Source organism: Manis pentadactyla, chromosome 5, assembly GCF_030020395.1.
Source record: "Manis pentadactyla isolate mManPen7 chromosome 5, mManPen7.hap1, whole genome shotgun sequence".
NCBI lineage: Eukaryota > Metazoa > Chordata > Mammalia > Pholidota > Manidae > Manis > Manis pentadactyla.
This window is the reverse complement of record NC_080023.1, coordinates 150,168,014-150,189,279: the sequence shown is the minus strand read 5'-3', so window position 1 is coordinate 150,189,279 and position 21,266 is coordinate 150,168,014. Positions and strand designations below refer to the sequence as shown.

General features: G+C 37.7%; 1 protein-coding gene across 9 annotated transcripts in view; it reads left to right on the top strand.

Annotated features, from left to right (window-relative positions):
• The window catches only part of PTPRA (protein tyrosine phosphatase receptor type A), a 237,877-nt gene that overhangs the window by 159,404 nt on the left and 57,207 nt on the right, over nt 1-21,266 (top strand). For 4 of the 9 annotated variants that reach the window (XM_036924666.2, XM_036924664.2, XM_057502813.1 and 1 more), the window contains 3 exons: nt 7,178-7,256; nt 7,758-8,084; nt 12,287-12,313. In XM_036924666.2, coding sequence (XP_036780561.1) covers nt 7,184-7,256; nt 7,758-8,084; nt 12,287-12,313 — 427 coding nt within the window. In that variant the 5' untranslated portion in view covers nt 7,178-7,183. Of the gene's footprint in view, nt 1-7,177; nt 7,257-7,757; nt 8,085-12,286; nt 12,314-21,266 lie in introns of those variants that run through there. The other 5 variants (XM_057502815.1, XM_036924667.2, XM_036924665.2 and 2 more) reach the window with 4 other exon arrangements.

Genomic DNA, 21,266 nt, shown 5'->3' with positions numbered 1-21,266 from the left:
TTACAAGAAACTCACCTCAAACCCAAAGACATGTACAGACTAAAAGTCAAGGGATGGAAAAACATATTTCAAGCAAACAACAGTGAGAAGAAAGCAGGGGTTGCAGTACTAATATCAGACAAAATAGACTTCAAAACAAAGAAAGTAACAAGAGATAAAGAAGGACACTACATAATGATAAAGGGCTCAGTCAAACAAGAGGATATAACCATTCTAAATATATATGCACCCAACACAGGAGCACCAGCATATGTGAAACAAATACTAACAGAACTAAAGGGGGATATAGACTGCAATGCATTCATTCTAGGAGACTTCAACACACCACTCACCCCAAAGGATAGATCCACTGGGCAGAAAATAAGTAAGGACACGGAAGCACTGAACAACACAGTAGAGCAGATGGACCTAATAGACATCTATAGAACTCTACATCCAAAAGCAGCGGGATATACATTCTTCTCAAGTGCACATGGAACATTCTCCAGAATAGACCACATACTAGGCCACAAAAAGAGCCTCAGAAAATTCCAAAAGATTGAAATCCTACCAACCAACTTTTCAGACCACAAAGGCATAAAACTAGAAATAAACTGTACAAAGAAAGCAAAGAGGCTCACGAACACATGGAGGCTTAACAACACGCTCCTAAATAATCAATGGATCAATGACCAAATCAAAATGGAGATCCAGCAATATATGGAAACAAATGACAACAACAACACTAAGCCCCAACTTCTGTGGGACACAGCAAAAGCAGTCTTAAGAGGAAAGTATATAGCAATCCAAGCATATTTAAAAAAGGAAGAGCAATCCCAAATGAATGGTCTAATGTCACAATTATCGAAATTGGAAAAAGAAGAACAGATGAGGCCTAAGGTCAGCAGAAGGAGGGACATAATAAAGATCAGAGAAGAAATAAATAAAATTGAGAAGAATAAAACAATAGCAAAAATCAATGAAACCAAGAGCTGGTTCTTCGAGAAAATAAACAAAATAGATAAGCCTCTAGCCAGACTTATTAAGAAGAAAAGAGAGTCAACACAAATCAACAGTATCAGAAACGAGAAAGGAAAAATCACGACGGATCCCACGGAAATGCAAAGAATTATTGGAGAATACTATGAAAACCTATATGCTAACAAGCTGGGAAACCTAGGAGAAATGGACAACTTCCTAGAAAAATATAACCTTCCAAGATTGACCCAGGAAGAAACAGAAAATCTAAACAGACCAATTACCAGCAATGAAATTGAAGAGGTAATCAAAAAACTACCAAAGAACAAAACCCCCGGGCCAGATGGATTTACCTCGGAATTTTATCAGACATACAGGGAAGACATAATACCCATTCTCCTTAAAGTCTTCCAAAAAATAGAGGAGGAGGGGATACTCCCAAACTCATTCTATGAAGCTAACATCACCCTAATACCAAAACCAGGCAAAGACCCCACCAAAAAAGAAAACTACAGACCAATATCCCTGATGAACGTAGATGCAAAAATACTCAACAAAATATTAGCAAACCGAATTCAAAAATACATCAAAAGGATCATACACCATGACCAAGTGGGATTCATTCCAGGGATGCAAGGATGGTACAACATTCGAAAGTCCATCAACATCATCCACCACATCAACAAAAAGAAAGGCAAAAACCACATGATCATCTCAATAGATGCTGAAAAAGCATTTGACAAAGTTCAACATCCATTCATGTTAAAAACTCTCAGCAAAATGGGAATAGAGGGCAAGTACCTCAACATAATAAAGGCCATCTATGATAAACCCACAGCCAACATTATATTGAACAGCGAGAAGCTGAAAGCATTTCCTCTGAGATCGGGAACTAGACAGGGATGCCCACTCTCTCCACTGTTATTTAACATAGTACTGGAGGTCCTAGCCACGGCAATCAGACAAAATAAAGAAATACAAGGAATCCAGATTGGTAAAGAAGAAGTTAAACTGTCACTATTTGCAGATGACATGATACTGTACATAAAAAACCCTAAAGACTCCACCCCAAAACTACTAGAACTGATATCGGAATACAGCAAAGTTGCAGGATACAAAATCAACACACAGAAATCTGTGGCTTTCCTATATACTAACAATGAACCAACAGAGAGAGAAATCAGGAAAACAACTCCATTCACAATTGCATCAAAAAAAATAAAATACCTAGGAATAAACCTAACCAAAGAAGTGAAAGACTTATACTCTGAAAAGTACAAGTCACTCTTAAGAGAAATTAAAGGGGACACTAACAGATGGAAACTCATCCCATGCTCGTGGCTAGGAAGAATTAATATCGTTAAAATGGCCATCCTGCCCAAAGCAATATACAGATTTGATGCAATCCCTATGAAACTACCAGCAACATTCTTCAATGAACTGGAACAAATAATTCAAAAATTCATATGGAAACACCAAAGACCCCGAATAGCCAAAGCAATCCTGAGAAAGAAGAATAAAGTAGGGGGGATCTCACTCCCCAACTTCAAGCTCTACTATAAAGCCATAGTAATCAAGACAATTTGGTACTGGCACAAGAGCAGAGCCACAGACCAATGGAACAGACTAGAGAATCCAGACATTAACCCAGACATATATGGTCAATTAATATTTGATAAAGGAGCCATGGACATACAATGGCGAAATGACAGTCTCTTCAACAGGTGGTGCTGGCAAAACTGGACAGCTACATGTAGGAGAATGAAACTGGACCATTGTCTAACCCCATATACAAAAGTAAACTCAAAATGGATCAAAGACCTGAATGTAAGCCATGAAACCATTAAACTCCTGGAAGAAAACATAGGCGAAAACCTCTTAGACATAAACATGAGTGACCTCTTCTTGAACATATCTCCCCGGGCAAGGAAAACAACAGCAAAAATGAGTAAGTGGGACTATATTAAGCTGAAAAGCTTCTGTACAGCAAAAGACACCATCAATAGAACAAGAAGGATCCCTACAGTATGGGAGAATATATTTGAAAATGACACATCCGATAAAGGCTTGACGTCCAGAATATATAAGGAGCTCTCACGCCTCAACAAACAAAAAACAAATAACCCAATTAAAAAATGGGCAGAGGAACTGAACAGACAGTTCTCCAAAAAAGAAATACAGATGGCCAACAGACACATGAAAAGATGCTCCACATCGCTAATTATCAGAGAAATGCAAATTAAAACTACAATGAGGTATCACCTCACACCAGTAAGGATGGCTGCCATCCAAAAGACAAACAACAACAAATGTTGGCGAGGCTGTGGAGAAAGGGGAACCCTCCTACACTGCTGGTGGGAATGTAAGTTAGTTCAACCATTGTGGAAAGCAGTATGGAGGTACATCAAAATGCTCAAAACAGACTTACCATTTGACCCAGGAATTCCACTCCTAGGAATTTACCCTAAGAATGCAGCAATCAAGTTTGAGAAAGACAGATGCACCCCTATGTTTATTGCAGCACTATTTACAATAGCCAAGAATTGGAAGCAACCTAAATGTCCATCAATAGATGAATGGATAAAGAAGATGTGGTACATATACACAATGGAATACTACTCAGCTATAAGAAAAGGGCAAATCCAATCATTTGCAGCAACATGGATGGAGCTGGAGGGTATTATGCTCAGTGAAACAAGCCAAGCGGAGAAAGAGAAATACCAAATGATTTCACTTATCTGTGGAATATAAGAACAAAGGAAAAACTGAAGGAACAAAACAGCAGCAGAATCACAGAACTCAAGAATGGACTAACAGGTACCAAAGGGAAAGGGACTGGGGAGGATGGGTGGGTAGGGAGGGATAAGGGGGGGAGAAGTAGGGGGGTATTAAGATTAACATGCATGGGGGGGTAGGAGAAAAGGGAGGGCTGTACAACACAGAGAAGGCAAGTAGTGATTCTACAACATTTTGCTATGCTGATGGACAGTGACTGTAAAGGGGTTTATAGGGGAGACCTGGTATAGGGGAGAGCCTAGTAAACATAATATTCGTCATGTAAGTGTAGATTAGTGATAGCAAAAAAAAAAAAAAGGGCAGTTCCTGTGTGGTAACCTCCAACGAGTTCTACACAAGGGTATAAAGGGCATATAAAAGTGTAGGCAAAGGGTCTGTTTGTGTTTATACAGAGGATCAAAGCCTAATTGGGCTACCCCGAAAATGAACTAAGATACGATATGAAAAAGAACTTCCAACATCTGCACCCTCTGGAAGACTCATGCCAGAAGATGATCATCAAAAAACCCCAACAAAGATCCACGCACTGCTACAGCTGTAGATGCACTCATCCCACCAGTTCCTGGACCTGCCATGGGAATGAGGAAGGAGATATCTAAGCTGGCCTGTGCATACAGTAAAACAACAAAATTGGACTGGATCTATACTGTTGGAACTCAACCAAGAATTTGGAGAAGTGCAAATTGTAGCGCTCCAAAGTCTTACAACTACAAACTATTTATTGTTAAAAGAACATATGGCATGTGAACAGTCCCCAGGAATGGGTTGTTTTAATTTGTCTGATTTCTCTCAGACTGTTCAAGTTCATTTGGACAATATCCACCATATCATAGATAAGTTTTCACAAATGCCTAAGGTGCCTAACTGGTTTTCTTGGTTTCACTGCAGATGGCTGGTAATTACAGATATGCTTTGGTTATGTAACTATACTCCTATTATGTTAATGTGTGTGTGCAATTTAAGTAGTAGCTTAAAACCTATACATGCTGAAGTTACTCTACAAGAAGATATATCAAAGAAATAATCAATCTTCCCATGTTTTCTTCCGCCTGCTACTTCTATAGCTTTTCTTCTTCCTTCCTAATTACAACCCTTAAATAGAATTCGTGCCTCATATCAAATTTACCGAGTATCATAATTCTTCCAAGTGGTAAAGATACCTCAAGACAAATGCTGGGCATAGAAGCCACAGGGCATAAATATGCAAAGAAGTAAAAAGCTAACTTTTTCAAACAATAAGGCTTCTCTCTCACTTACCAACTTCACATTTCCCTGTATGGCCCCGGAAGATGACTGGTTAGCCAGAGACGGGTAAGATTCCTCAAGGGAGGAACAACCTAAGACAGGCACAGTCGCAGGGGGGCCATCAGGTGAGAAATTGGGGATCAACAGAGGTGAGGCTTAGAACCTCACCCCCCTGTTCTGAGAGAAATCTTCTGCATACGTGGATGTTTTATTGCCCTGGTCTAGCTTGGATTAACACATAGTCTACAGGCACACACCTGATCATCTACATGTGCTCTCTTACAACACTAAACTATGTTTTCTACCTTTATCTTGTATCTACCTACCACTTCAGCATTTTATTAAAAATAATAATAATAAAGAGAGAAATGTGGTATCCACATATAAATCAAGTATAAAAACCAAATGAGTATTCATATTTGAACTGACTGTTTATAGTTCATAATGCATGAGCAAAACCGAAAGTTTCTGTGATGACTGCCCTTGTACTGTTCACTATGTAACTTATTCATTATGTAAGAATTTGTTCTACATGTAAAAACTTGTTTGTTATGCCTCAGAAGATTGGAGACTGACAAAAATTAGGCTTGGGGTGGAATAATGATTGTGCATTGAGCATTGACTCCCCTATACAGAATTTTATTGTCGTTAACAACCATTTGATCAATAAATATGAGAGATGCCCTCACAAAAAAAAAAAAAAGGACAGACTTCCAATGGTAAAATAAATTAGTAACCGGGATGTAATGTATAGCATAAGGAATATAGTCAAGATATTGTAACAGCCTGGTAGGGTGATAGCTGGAACCTAGAATTATGTATATAAATGTTCTACCACTGTGTTGTACACTTGAAACTCATGTAATGTAATACTGTGTGTCAACTACCCTTCAATAAAAAATAATTATTAAAAAAAAAAAAAAAAAGATTGATTTCTCTTACATTTAGAAGCTTTTATTTTTTTCTACTGTCAGATTTTCCTGTTTACCTTTGTTATTTCTTCCATTGCCTTTATGTTTAGAAAATCCTTCCTCATCTTGAGCTCACATAATTTCATTTATTCCCATTTAATATGTGTTTTTAAGCATTTAATTCCTCAACACATCTGGATTTTATTTTGTATGGAATAAAGTGATGGTCTAACCCTCTCCCCTCAAATACAGTTATTTTTCCCCTAACCATTTCCTGTTGATTTATCAAGAATACATATGTATACATATACAATAATTGGCCTTCCAATCTTTTTCCTAACTCTCATGGAGGGACTTGTATGTTTTCCCAATTTTGGGTTATGGTCAAGTGGGAAGAGTAGGAAAGTGGTCATATCTTGCATGGCTGCATCTTGGAAAAGTCACCTGCTGAACCCATTTTCCTGCTAAGCATGCTTGCTCGTACCAGAGGCAAACACCTAGGGTGTATATGAATCTCCCCTCCTATCTTCAGAGATTCTTACATGCCCCTTGGAGAGGCATTGTCCTGCTTCCCTTGGAGAGTCACTACCGTATTGAATTACCTCTAGGCTGTGAGTCCTGTGAAGATGTGACCTGTGAGTGTATTGCTTCCCAGTTGTTTTCTTAGTATCTCATTCAGTGTAGGGCACAAATATCTGAATGGATAAATGAGCCACTATTACCAATGAGAATGTGCCATAACCTTCTGATCAGGTCTGAGATAGAATCAAGGTTGAGATATTACACACACACACACACACACACACACACACACACACACACATACACAATGTCTGCTTTGAAGGGCATTGCATTCATGCAGCCAGGCTACCTTTTCCATATTTCTCATGCTGAAGATGCTAAAGCTGCATGTGGCTATCACCAGGGGAGCTTTTAGAAAGGCTGCTACCTAGCTCTCACCCCCAGAGATGCAGTCTGGCACAGGGATATTTTTAAGTTCTTTGGGTGATTCTAAAGTGCAGCCAAGGTTAATAATAACTTCTCTAAAAAGTTTGTCCTTATTAAATCTTATTTATATTTGTTTAAGGATTTAATTAAGTGGTTCGATTCCTGGGGAAATGTGCATATCAGACTTCCTAAAGATCATTGGTCCTGTGTGCACATTTTAATAGCTGGGGAAATTTTGCCCAAAGTACCCCTTTGCTGAGTACTTTGGACGTAGTTACAATAATATAGGGCCTTATCTAACATGGCTGTCTGTTTTCCAGGTCAGCATGGATTCCTGGCTCATTCTTGTTCTACTGGGCAGTACTGTGATACGCATAGGTGCCAACAATACTACCACAGGTAAATTGTCACTTGATAAGGCTGGTTTTCAGAAGATAATTTTACTTTTACATTTAATAACCCAAAATTGAAGATGTAGGTCGTATTAAAGAAAGAAAAATATTAGTTTTACTTAAAAGTGATAGTAAGTGTGTGTCTTTGGAAATCTCTGCATCATATTGAATGCTCAGCATTGTTCCGTATACCACATAGTACTCTAAATAAATAGACTGTTCATTCCTGAAAAGTAAAAAAAAAAAAAAAAAAAGTTGCCATTTGTGACTCATATGCATTGATTCTGAGGAACTAAGTAAAGAATCTAAGTTATTCCTTCCTCAGGCAGTAGTCCTTTGGAGGTGGTAGGAAGGTCCAGCGTTAGGTAACGTGTGTACAAGAGTGTGTATCTGGTCTTTGTTTGGTTTCTAAGTGTTTCAGAGTTTATTAGAGCTTGCTTTGAGTCTCGTAACTTTTGAGCTAACGTATTCTTCATGTGATATTAACTTATTTTTTTGGTGTTTGTAGTTTCACCTTCAGTAAGCGTTACAAGATCTATTAAAACATCGACAGCAGGGTCAGTTAAAGAAGAGACCAAAACTTCAAGTCCTACTTCTTCAGTAACTTCCCTTTCTGTGACATCAACATTTAGCCCAAACCTAACTCTGGGAGCCACCTATGTAACCACTGTCAATTCTTCAGACTCTGACAGTAGGACCACAAGAACAGCAAGCACTGATTCTGTAGTCACTACAATTTCACCAAATGGAACGGGTCTTCCAGATACCAGAACAAAACCTTGGGAGGGGAATTCCAGCACTGCAGTGACCACTCCAGAAACTTTCCCTCCTTCAGGTACTAGAAATGGTTTCAGTTTGTTCTTGTGTTGGCTCTTTGAATCTATTCACCCTTTTATTATTTTTGTTTGTGTTTTCTAGCCATAAAATTTCTTGACCTATGTAAAATTGTCTGAGCAAAGTAATGAAACCTAAGCATAGGGAATTCTCAGGAATATCCAGTTAACATAAGAGTTAAGAGGAAAAGAAGAAAGATTCCGGGGGATATCCTGGTTATATTGGGGAGGCTTAGTTATGTTTAAAGGTAGAGAAGAAAGTTGAAAATACAAGCCAAGGGGGAGGTAATTGATGCTAGAGAGTAAGATGAAAGGATACAGAAGCTGAGTCATAGGATTAGCCTTGAATGGAAGGGATCCATGGGGATGATGAGACCATGGGCCTTGGTGTCCACAACAATTAGATGTGAAGTGGGAGGCCTATGGCTAGGGGTGGAGTTAGAAAGAGAAGCTTAGGGAAATGGTTAAGTTGCCCTGCCAGTTTGTTCAGGGCCTCAGCCCAACCCACTTCTCTCCTTCAGTCACTGGTTGAATTAGAAGTGGCTCCAGAGATAGGATCAGAGCCCTCAGTCTGAGACCATGTGGGGAAGGGCAGTTTTCTGACCTCTTTGAGTCTCAGAGTCCAGGTCTGTAAAAGAACAAAGTAATGAAACCTAGATAAAGGGAATTCTCAGGAATATCTGGTTAACATACAGTTAAGAAGAAAGATTCTGGGGAATATCCTTTGAGGGTCCCTCAAAGGGCTTCTGCAAGGAATAAAGGAAATAATTGTTCCCTGATAGCTATGTAACTGTCATCCTAGCAAAAATCTCTGTTCCTCTGTAGTCTTATTCCCTTGGCTCATATTTCTTGTTAGATGGTGAGTGCCTCTAAGTGGAATTACATTTGGCTCATGGGAGGCATTCAGAAAGTATTTGCTGAACTGACTCTTGTTTGGCTACTACAGATGACGTTTTTTAGCTAGACCTACAACCTGGACCCTGTCTGTTTTAATCCCATGTTTTGTACTGTTAGAGACTATAGCATTTGCAGCTAAGAGCACAGTCTACTGAGCCATACTACAAAAGTTTGAATCCCATCTGTGCCATGCAGTAGCTATATGACCATAGACAAGCTTATTTAATCTCTGTACCTCACTTTCTTCATCTGTAAAATAAGAATGAATGATAATAATAGATTTGTCTCAGAGAAGAGCTATTAGGATTAAATGAGTTACTATGGGTAAAGCATTCACAATGGCATCTGCAAATGGGATGTACTATTTTTAAGTGCTAGGCATTATATTAAGAGTTTTATAGACTAATCCTCTGAAATATCCTATGAATCATATGAAGTAGATTTTATTTTGTTTTTAGATGAAGGAGATTTACAGTGATGAAACTGTAATTTAGGGAGTGTTTTTCCAAGTACAGGTCATGACCAATTCATGAAATCAGTTTAGTGGACCACCACAAGTGTTTTGTTTTTTTTAAAGAATTAATCTATTTCTATTCTTCTCATGTTGTATGTAGCATTTTGTGAAACCTTTGTTTCAGTTATATACAAGCACATACTAAGTAAGATGTGAAATGTATTCCTTGCTGTGAGTTATGGCCATTGCTTTGGGAGAAAAGACAGAATAACTTGTACAAGCTGAATTGTTAGTAAGTGGAAAAAGTGAGACTGTAACCCAAGCCTGACTGACTCCACAGCCTATGTTCTTAACTTCTATTCTGTACTGTCCTTCATTTAACAGTTCTCTGGGATGACCATGGGTAATTACCTCCTTTTAGTAGATGCTTAATTAAACTATGAAAGTTAAATGATTTGCCGTACTTATGGATATCAAGTAGCAAAGGCCTATGTCTTACTTTTGTGGTCTTCCCACACTGTTGTTAGGAAACTGAGTTTTCTACAATCTGATTTAGATCCAAATTATGCCATAGCTAAGAAACCAGTTATTGTACAGTTAACATATTTCACAGAGGAGACTGAGACTACATTTCACTGGTGTCTTTTATTCAAGATCACTAAAACGCATGGAAACCTGTATGGTACATCAAGATGTCGTAGTCTGAAACCCCACATCCTACTCATCACCACCATCTTACCAATCCTTCCATCATTTTACATCATGACTTTTGGTTAAATAAGTATTTTATGTTTTTTATTATTATAACTATGAAATAGCTCTATGCTGAGCTGTAGGTGTAAAGTGATTGTTTTTCCTTTCTTGTACACATTTTTCTGGATTTAATAATTTCCTTGTATTTTTGTTTCTTTAGTCCTGTTTGCCTGTTGCTAGCCAATTCTTCCAACACTTCCCACACATAGCCTCTCAACACAGTTTTGCACAAAGGCAGGCCTATTAGATAATCAGTTAGAGATCTTCCTCCTGAATCCTCTGTTGTCTCACTCAGGTCTGGGCTTATTGATCACTGGGCTGCTGCCCAGCTGTCAGTCTTGGAATCCCCTTCTCTGTCATTGTGGGAGTTCTCTTTGCTTCTTGGCTTCCATATTGGCTTCTTCTTGGATTACCCCATCATTTGAAATATCCTCAGTAGCTTCCTGAGAAAGGGGTCCGTGGGAGGTAAATTGTATGAGACCTTACATGTCTAAAAAAATCTTTAGGGCTGTGTATAGAATTTAAGCAAATATTTTTTTCCTAGACTTTTTAAAGCATTGCCCTAACTGACTCTATATTCCCAGGTTTGGAGGATTCTGTTGCTATCCTGATACGTAATTCTTTGTTTGTTTGTTTGTTTTAAGATATTCTCTTTATCATTAGTGTCCTGAAATTTCACAGAAATGTGTCTTGATGTGAATCTTGTCACTCATTATGCTTGGTACTTGGTAGGATCTTTAGAGCCTTGGTCCTTCAGTTGTGGGAATTTTTCCTATATTTCTTCCAAAACTTTCTCCCCTCTTCCATATTCTCTGTTCTCTTCTTCTATAACTCCTATTATTTGAATTTTGATGAAACTGTAATTTAGGGAGTGTTTTTTAATTCTTTAATCTTAATTTTTCTTTACTATTGACCTTTGCTTTGAGTTTCTGTTTTTCTTTTTAAAATAAGCAAATGGATGTATATGTATTCCTTTTTCTTCCACATATAACACAAATGATAAATGTACTATGTACATTTCTGTACATTGCTTTTTTCAATTAACTGATCATATTTGTTCCAAATTAAAGAGCTGCTTCGTTATACAGATATTTATATATTTATCCAGCCCTATCAGTATACCTTAAGGTTGTTTTTAGAGTACTCTTACAAATGCAATTTGTCATTTCAAGTGTACATAAGAGTATTAATAGGATAAATTATTTTAAGTGTGCATTTGTCAATTGATGGATATTGCCAGATTTCCATCTATTGGGAAACACACCAGGAAGCCATGTGTCAGAGTTATTTACTGTTTTCCTACACTCTGGTGAATGCAGTAGGGTATCAGACTTCTGGATCTCTGCCAGTCTGACAGGTGAAAATTAGCATCTCAGTGTAGCTTTAATTTGCATCTCACTGAGTGAGGTTGAGCATCTTTCCATATTTGGAAGGGATTGTTTATATTTCTTCTTCTGAGGATGCGCTGTTGTTATCCTTTGCCTGTTTTTCTTACTAGAATGTCAAGTTGATTTGACTCATTCATAGAAGTTCTTTACTGTCAGGGAAATGAGCCCTTTGCCCTCCTATGATAAAGTTGCAAGTATTTTTCCCCAGTTGGTCATCTAGCTTTTTTGCGTTGCAGAAGGAAGCTATCGTTAGTAATTGTGGATATTCCACAAGCCTCTGGAAAGGTTCTTTCTGTTAGTATACAGAGTTTGGTCTATACCAGTTAGATTTTTTTACCTGTTATCATTTAGGTCTTTTATATCCTTAATTTTGCCCTGTTGCATTTGAATGGCCTAAAAGACATGCAGACCTCTAATACTATAATATTTATACTTCTCTTTGTATTCTTTTTTTTTTTCTCTTTGTATTCTTATACTTTTTATGAGTACTGATACAGTATTGTTTTTGTCCTAAGGGAGAAGGACAAATCACTGATTAAAGTTTAGTGCATCTAGGCAATCTTGTTTCTCAGTTGTTGAAGGGTACCTCATTCTAGCTCCAGCATACACAGAAGAAAGTATCTATATTCCTAGAGCTTATTTTGTCGTACCTTATATTGAATAGTAATGTTTCTCTTTGAATGAATGTTTCTATTTTTCACTTACTACACAGGTAATTCTGACTCGAAGGACAGAAGAGGTGAGCCACTCACCTTGTGTCTGTTGTCTCTTTTACGGTGTACAATATTCATCGTATTTCCCCTGCTTGTGGTCTGTGGTAACCTTGTGCATCTGTGGCTGCATGTTTACTTTCCCTAAGTTGCTTCCATATTAACCTCATTGGAAAGAGTAACAGAAACAAGTATTCATTATGTGTTAAAATGTAGATTATGGACTTTACAGCTGTGATGTATTTTAACAAGTAATAAGATAGCTACGTTTTACTTTGTCATGTCACCTTAATATTACCCTTCTGTGACATTAGATCATAATTTCTTTGCCCTAGTTAATTTCTAATTTCTAGGCTGTAATTACCTTTAAACATCCAAGTTATGTGTTGTTTTTTCCTAGTCTATAAAATGTCGACTCTTTGTTGCTTTACATGGGTTTTATGGATTTTCAGCCCTCCAGTGTAAAGACCCTCTGGCTGGAGATGCTGTGTCAGAGGTCTAAGCAGGACTGTTGAATCCCCGGTCACCAGCAAGTAGAGTATGTGGGTACTTGTGTGTAAGAGGTGACACATTTTGCTTAGGACAACAGGAAAGCTATCATCAAAAAACATAAAGAAAGATCATCCAGCAGTCTAACAAAAGATCTTTGCATTTGAGTTTGGAAAATGTTGTGAAGCAATTTTTCTATTCATGATTTCCTATTTTATCAAATCAGACTTTCTGAGATTTTTTTCTTATTCAATTATTTAACCATGCACAATTTTCCCTACGTAATTAAGTAATGTAACATTTGAAGGCTTATGAAGTCCTAGTAAGTAAGGAGCATTTGAGTCAGAAAAGTAGATACCTCACCCTCTTTGTGTTCTCTGCCACTGCATTTGATTAGGAATAGTGAGGTCTTAATACTGTGTACAGATTTCCCTCAATTTTTCAGTTCTCGTTTTCCTAAACTCAGGAACTAAATTTGATTAGTGTAGTGTCTTTGCTGTTCACATTTGTTTAACAGATTCTATTAAGTGTAGAACTTTAATAGATTTATGTTGCAAGCTTATATTTGCTCCCTAAAGCTGCTCTTTTAACCAGTTTTACAGTAAAGTCACAAGTTAGAGTGGTAGGCTTCAAAATTAAAGATAAGATCTGATTCCTTCCTCTACTTAAAGTTTTTATTCTTGGTATTCAGCCTTTTTCTTGTCGTGGATATTATCCCTGTTTTACCTAGCTAACTAATAAGGATTTGATTATATAAGTTACAATTAAAAGGAAAATTACCATAATTATCTGGATTATTGTTAATTATGACATACTAAAATAATCTTTTTTATGTTAAAAAATAATTTTGTGTAATTGCCTTTGACCAAACAGGAAAATAAAGAGGCATACATATTTTCATCAATTTCTAAAGCCTCATATGTAATGATTTTTCCACAGCAGAGTTTTAGAAGTATTGCTATAAATTTTGATGTCACCTTTAATTTTAAAGCCAAATGCTTTTTGAGAAATGAGGTGATTGTTTTGTAATATTTGCATTATAATGGGTTTGCTAGGCTGATGATGTCTTATGCAGCTGAATTTAGGGTTATAAGTTTTTATGCTCTTGCCTTTGGGATACTTTTGAACAGTAGTGGCTGGTGTTTTAATTGTCAGAGCAGAAAGAAATAAAAAAGAAAGGAAGGGAGGCAGGCAGCTTTACTTCCTTTCTTTCAAAATCCAAGAAACTGGTTATTTTCTCATGTGTGTTATTTTTTAAATGTATTTCTCTTTGTATTCTTTTTTTTTCCTACATGTTTTACTTTAATGGTTTTTTGAATAGTAAAATTTTCCCATCTAAGAAAATGCTATTGAATTGTTTTGGTAAAACCAACTTTTTTTCTAATTGTGGTAAAATGTGCATAACATAAAATTTACCATTTAAACTGTACAGTGGCATTAAGACATTAGTGTGCAACCATCACCATCCATTGCCAGAACTCTGTCATTCCAAACTAAAACTTCATACTCATTAAGCAGCAACTCCTCATTTCTCCTTCCCCCAGTACCTGGTAACTGCTATTCTACTTTTCTGTTTCTATAAATTTGTCTATTTTAGGTACCTAATTTAAGTGGAATCATACAATATTTGTCCTTTTGTAACCAGCTTTTCTTTTAAGGCATTTTTACTGGTGTTAATTTGGATGATTTGTGTAATGTATAGTAACACAGTATATCCAATTCTGGCATTATTTACCAAATACCTCTTTCACCGTGAAGTCAGTGATCATGAGTATACTCTCTAGTTGTTATTAGGTCTTCTAAATTTACATCTCAGTTTTATTAGTTTTGTTCTAGGGAAACAAACTCTGAGATAGAGATTCCCTTGCAGCATATTTACTGGGGAGTACTTGGTTCCTACCACCCTTGAGGCAGTGAAGCTGGGGTAGTACTGGGTAGAGGGAGGATATGAGATTTCATACAGTCAGAGCAGAGGCAGCAAAGGCCTAACCTAATCCCAGAGGAAGCTCTGGAGCTGGAGGGGGTGGATAGAGTTCCCTGGGCCAGGCTACTCTCTTAGGCCAAGAGCAGTTCCTGGAGAAGGGCTTGACTGAGACCCATCAGCCACTAACCCAGCAGCTGGGGGAATGGGTTCTTTGGTCCTGAAGGGGAATCTGTAACATCTACTACCATCCCCATGAAATGTGAGCAAGATAATGATGCATGCTCCCATTTATAAACAGAGATTTTCCCATCTAAGAAAATGCTATTGAATGATTTTGATAATATGTATTAAGGCTGGGGAGTGGCATAGTGGGATATTTGGAGAGGCACTGTATATAGTAGTTAGAAGCATGAACTCTGGAGCTAGATCCCCTGCGTTTGTGTCTTGACTCTGCCGCTTACCAGCCAGGTGGGGTAGGTGTTTTTCTCTGTAATTTCTCTGTGTCTCGTTTCACCATTTGCAAAATAGGATAGGAACAGAATGTCCTTCCTAAGGTCATTTGAGGAATGAAATAACACAAATTGCTTGGCCGGCACATGGCAGTTGCTCAGCAAGTGTTGCTGATCACATTGCAACTCCTACCACCACCATCATCACTCTGTTACTGTTACTGTTATTTGGGAGACTAAGGAGATGAGGAATCTCAGCCGTTCAGTCAGAACTTGTAAAATCTAGGGTGCTCCTAGGTTGCCCAGAGGCTGGTGTTTGAGGTGGATCCCAAGGCATGGTCATCTTGCAGCCTTTTTACAATAACTGTAGATATAAGCTAATCTTCTGCCCTGTACCCTTTAAACAAAATTCTGCGTTAACCAATCTCATCCTACATTTTTTACTTTAATGGTTTTTTGAATAGTGATAGGATTTTCACATAAAGACCTTATAACTCGTATTTGTTAAATAGCAGAAACACAAGATGAAGCTGTTGTAATCATACTTTAAATTATTTTAGATGCCATTGTTTGTATGTGTGTGTATGTGTATTCTTAAATCTCGAAATACTATCCTTTTAATATTTATGAAGAGTCCTTAAACTACAGAGTTCGAGAACTAGGCGATTTATTTAAGTCTTCTACTGAACCTCAGAGGCTCCTTAAATTTCTCAACTCTCAGATCAGATCACCTGCTCCTCCTGGCTTTCTCCTTCAATTCTTTGCTAGAGCTGGAGTCTAGAAAAGTGTTGACATTTTTGTTGAGACTTATTTTTGGATTATCACAGTAACATTGTTATTGTGAACTCCATTTATGATGGCTTTCCCTAAACAACTTTAATAATATATTCGTCTAGCACCTGCCAGATGCTGAGGATTCCAGAAAGGAAAAAAAAATATTCCCTATCTCATGGAAGACACATGTGAACACCAAGAATCAAAGTCCACTCAGCTACATGCTGTTGGATATACCACAAAGTGCTGTGAAGGAACTTAAAGGACTCATTGTACCTGGGGACTGGGAAGGAGGCATGGACGTGAGCTTTGGCCAGTTTAAATTAATACAGTGAGGAAAATAAGGATGTACCAAACAAGGTAAAAGCAAGGAAACATGAAAGAGCAAGTCATATGTTTGAGGACCTGTGCCCAGTTGACATGCATGAGGTCAGGAGTGGCCAGAGCTAGCCTCTACAGAATGGGCTTGATGGTGCATTGACCTCAGGAGTCAGTGCATCTCCTGGTGATGGTAAGGAAGGAAGTGACATGGTCATATTTTTGTTTTAGAAAGATTAACTCCAGAGGGCTCAGGGAGGATAGATGGGGGCAGTAGCAATTAAAGTTTCTGAATAATAATTTGGCACAAGACAATAGTGATTTGGCTCAGCCAAGTGGTTTGGGCTCTTGAGGCAACATGATGACTTTCTGTTTTTTGAGCCAGTAAGAAGCACTTAAAACATTACAACTTTGCCTCTGAGAGTTGGTAAATATTTCTACCAAAAAGTGTGGCAACATGACAGGCCTTAGGATTGAGGCTAAAGGATATGGCTTTTACTTCATTGATTATTTTTGTGGTTGACTAAGATGTGTCTCAGTCCTTACAAGACTTACCTGTCTACATGTGAGCTCTTAGAATAGTATAACCCTTTGTTTTCTTGAAAAGGGGATATAACAAATAGACATCTGTTGTTCCAGAACACCATTTTAGTATTTTTGAACTGCTACCCCTTGGTCTAGGAAGTGAAATTTTGCTAGAGTGAATAGTGGGAAGGGAAGGGGATAGACTGGTTTGCCTGCCTTGCCTAACCAGCCTGTATCATGCAAGGCCACCACTCCAGAGGACCTAGACCAGGACAAACATGAACACAATGAGACGACGAGTCTGTCCAGGTTAGGAGGAGCCCTAAGGAAGGTGACTTGATCCTGAGCCCATCTTCACGATTAAGATTTGATACAGAGAGCTGTAAATTCTCTCCTGTTTTCTTAATACATTTGAGTCTCCTTTGCTCACACAGGCCTGTGGACATCTTTACCATCTGTATTGTTTTTAACCATATCAAAAACATGGATGTAATTCAGATGTCAAGACATAAAATGTGACTTTCATGATAAAGGGCTATTCTGGCCTGAAAGCTTGGAAGGGCTAAAGTGTTGTTGGTCCTGTAGTTTATGAAGAGTCTGGAGAATAGTGTTACTTTGTATTCCTTGCTTTAGACTTACAGTTGTGTGATATGGGCAGGTTCGTCTCTCAGTTTCCTCATTCATGAAATAGGGTTAATAACTATCTATTTTAAGGTTGTTAGGATAATTGAATGATATAATGTGTGTGATGCTTTGCTCTGTGCCAGGTGTATAAGTGCTTAAATATTAACTGTAATAATTTTTATTTATTTCTAAGTTATCTGGCTACTGTCTTTCTCCTTGCCCTATTGCTTATAGTTGTCAGTTCTACTGTTAGTGGTCATAAACGATACTGCACTGTTTGTGCCTTCCTTTTACTCATTCCATCCATCCATCCATTCATTCATTCAGGACTTTTTCTGACCGTGTCATCTTACATCACAGAAACCTCCCCCCGTTCTCTCTTTTACTCTGCCTTTTCTTCATAGCACTTATCACTATCTATATTATATGTTTCTTTACTTACCTGTTGTTCTGTCTCCTCCACATGAATTTAAGATTCATAAGGGCAAGGAATTTTAATTTGTTCACTATTGTATCATCAGGACCTGCTTGGCACAAGCACTCATGTATTTATTAAATGAAAGAATAAATATTGAAGCAGGGATATCTGGGTATGATCTTGAATCTGTGCCTTCAAGAAGTTCATAATTTGATAGACAGATTACCAGTAAACTTAATTCATAATAATGTGATGAGGATTGTACCATAGATAAGGGTTGTTCCAATGTTATGGAAGTATAAGAAAGAAACAGTTACCCTCCTCCCCCCCAAATCAGTGATACTTGTGTGAGAATTGTGTTAAGAAGAAACATGGTGATAACATTTTAGGTGAGGGGTCGGCAAACTTTTTTTATTTAAAGCCAGATAATAAATAATTACAGTGTTGCAGCCATTCTATCTCTGTCATATCTGCTCAGCTCTTTGTAGTGCAAGAGCAACCATAGACAGTAGGTAAATGATGAATGTGGCTGTGCTCCAGTAAAAGTTTATTTACAAAACTGGGCAGTAGGCTACATCTGGACTATAGTTTCCCTGTTCTGTAAAAAGGGATCTGCCTGTGTGTAGGAAGCTAGACCAGGGTTCTCTGCTAGTATATGAGCTTCTGGATGCCAAGGCCCAATCTTTTTCCTTCTGACACTTTGCAAATAGTGCTTCTTTTAAATCTTCCATTAACTGTAAGAGGAGAGTGGTGATGTATTTGCATTTCATAAAGCATTCCACAAGAGTTCTGGGAGATTGTCACACTACTACTAAGTAGGGTAGTAGGGATTTGAATTCCCAGGTCTGTCTGACCCTAAAGCCCATGCTCTGGAAATGACTCTATTTTGACCTGTGGCGAAATGAAAATTTGGCTAGATAAATAACTGTAGGTTCAAAGTCCTTCCTAAGAATTTGATAGCGCACCATTGACTTCTAGCAGTGATATTTTAGGTGAGCAATCATATGTGAATCTGGTTCTTATTCCTCTGTAGGGAATCTTCTTCTGGAAGTTTTTTTTTTTTTAAACAACTTTATTGAGGTATGACTTACATGCCATAAATTCACCCACATTAAGTCCATAATCCAGTGGTTTCTAATAATCTTCCTAAGTTATGTAACCATTACCACAGTAGTTTTAGAACATTTTCATCATCCCAATAAGATCCCTCATGCCTATTTCATTAATTCCAGCCCCCATCCCAGCCCCAGGCAAATACTGACTGTTTTTATGGCTTCATCTTTTTTGGACAATTCATATCAATGGAATTATACCATATGTATATTCTGTGTCTGGCTTTTTTCACTTAGTGTAACATTTTCTAGGTTCATAAATGTTGTTGCATGTATCAGTAATTCTTTTTTTTTTTTTTTTGAGAGGGCATCTCTCATATTTATTGATCATATGGTTGTTAACAACAATAAAATTCTGTATAGGGGACTCAATGCACAGTCATTAATCAACCCCAAGCCTAATTCTCAACAGTCTCCAATCTTCTGAAGCATAACGAACAAGTTTTTACATGGTGAACAAGTTCTTACATAGTGAATAAGTTCTTACATGGTGAACAGTGCAAGGGCAGTCATCACAGAAACTTTCGGTTTTGATCACGCATCATGAACTATAAACAATCAGGTCAACTATGATTATTCATTTGATTTTTATACTTGATTTGTATGTGAATCCCTTCTTCTGGAAGTTTTTAAGGATAGCTTGTAGTTAGTTGGTTGATTTCAATCCAAAATTCCAAGTTTTGTCAGGATGCATCTAGGTAAAGATCTTTTTTCAATATGACCACTCAAACTTGATGGTACCTTTTGGCCTAATAACTCAGCAAACTTTGTTGTATAATTTCTTCCCTTCCTCCTTACTATTTTCTTCTTTGAAAACTCCTGTTAAATGGATATTAGAACCCCTAGATCTGTTCAGCTTGTCTCTTTTCTCTGTTCTCATAATTTCCATCTCATTCTTACTGCTCTGTGTTCTGGCAACTTCCATGATTTGGTATTTCACATTACTAATTCATTTTTCAGTTATGTTTGTTCTCCTGTTTAGCCTTTCTATTGAGATCGTTTCTCCCCCCAAGTCATGTTATAGTTTCCTAAGAACTTTCTTAATTCTCAGATTGTTCCCTGTGTCCCCAATTTTTTTATTGTGGTAAAATAAAAATAACAAAACTTACCATTTTAACCCTTTTTAAGTGTAACGTTCATTGGCATTGAGTTCACTGATACTGTTCTGCCACCATCACCACCATCCATCTCCATGACTCTGTTCACCTTGTAAAATTGAAACTCCATACCCATTAAACAATAACTCCCCATTACCCCCTCCCTCCAGCTCCTGGCAACTACCATTTTACTTTCTATCTCTATGAATTCACCACTCTAGGTACCTCATATAAGTGGAATCATAGTTTTGTCTCTTTGTGACTGGCTTATTCACTTAGCATAATGTCTTCAAGGTTCATCCATATGTAGCACATGTCAGAATTTCCTTCCTTTTTAAAGCTGAAAATACACACATTTATGCGTATATCACATTTTGCTTATCTGTTCATCCATCATTGGACAACTGGTTGCTTCTACATTTTAGCCATATGACTAATGCTGCTGTAACATGGGTGTACAAATATCTTGAGATTCTGCTTTCAGTTCCTTTGGGCATATATCCATAAATGGAATTGTTTGATCATATGGTAATACTATTTTTAATTTTCTGTGGAACCACCATACTGTTTTCCACAGCAGCTGTGCCATTTTGCGTTTCACCAACAGTGCACAGGAGTTCCGATTTCTCCACATCCTGGCCAGCACTTGCTATTTTTCTGGGTTTTTTGGGTAGTAACCATCCTGATAAGGTATGAGATTGCTCCTTGTTTTATAGTGGCTTTTTTTAAAAATCCATGCAGTGTCCTCTTGCATAAATTGCAGTGTATTTTCAAAGATTTATTCTCTATTTTATATTGCCTCTGTTTCCCAGAACTACCATTGCTATCCTTCGTATTCATTGAGGTTGCCTGTAGGGCCCTGATTGAGCATTGCTGTAGAGCAGTGGTGGACAGGAGTGCACACAAGTGTCCCTTCAGGAGGACAAACAGGAACATACCCTAAACTAGGGACTCAGTCACGGTTTAAGTAGTTGGACACAGATCTCCTCTGGACAGCACTCCTTGTCTTTTTCCTTTTCCCTTGTTTATCTCCTGTGGCTGCCAAAAATTCTCTCAGGCACCACCTGTTCTTCTGTCTTCAGGGCCCCTCTGTGAACCTAGTGTACCTAGCAGTCATGTGCTATGGATGGACCCTCTCTCAATACCAATTTTAACCAAACCAAAAAAGCATTTATGAAACAATCAGGGATATTTAAACAGTAACTGAATATTAGCTTATATTAATGAATTAGTATTGTTTTTCAAATAGCAT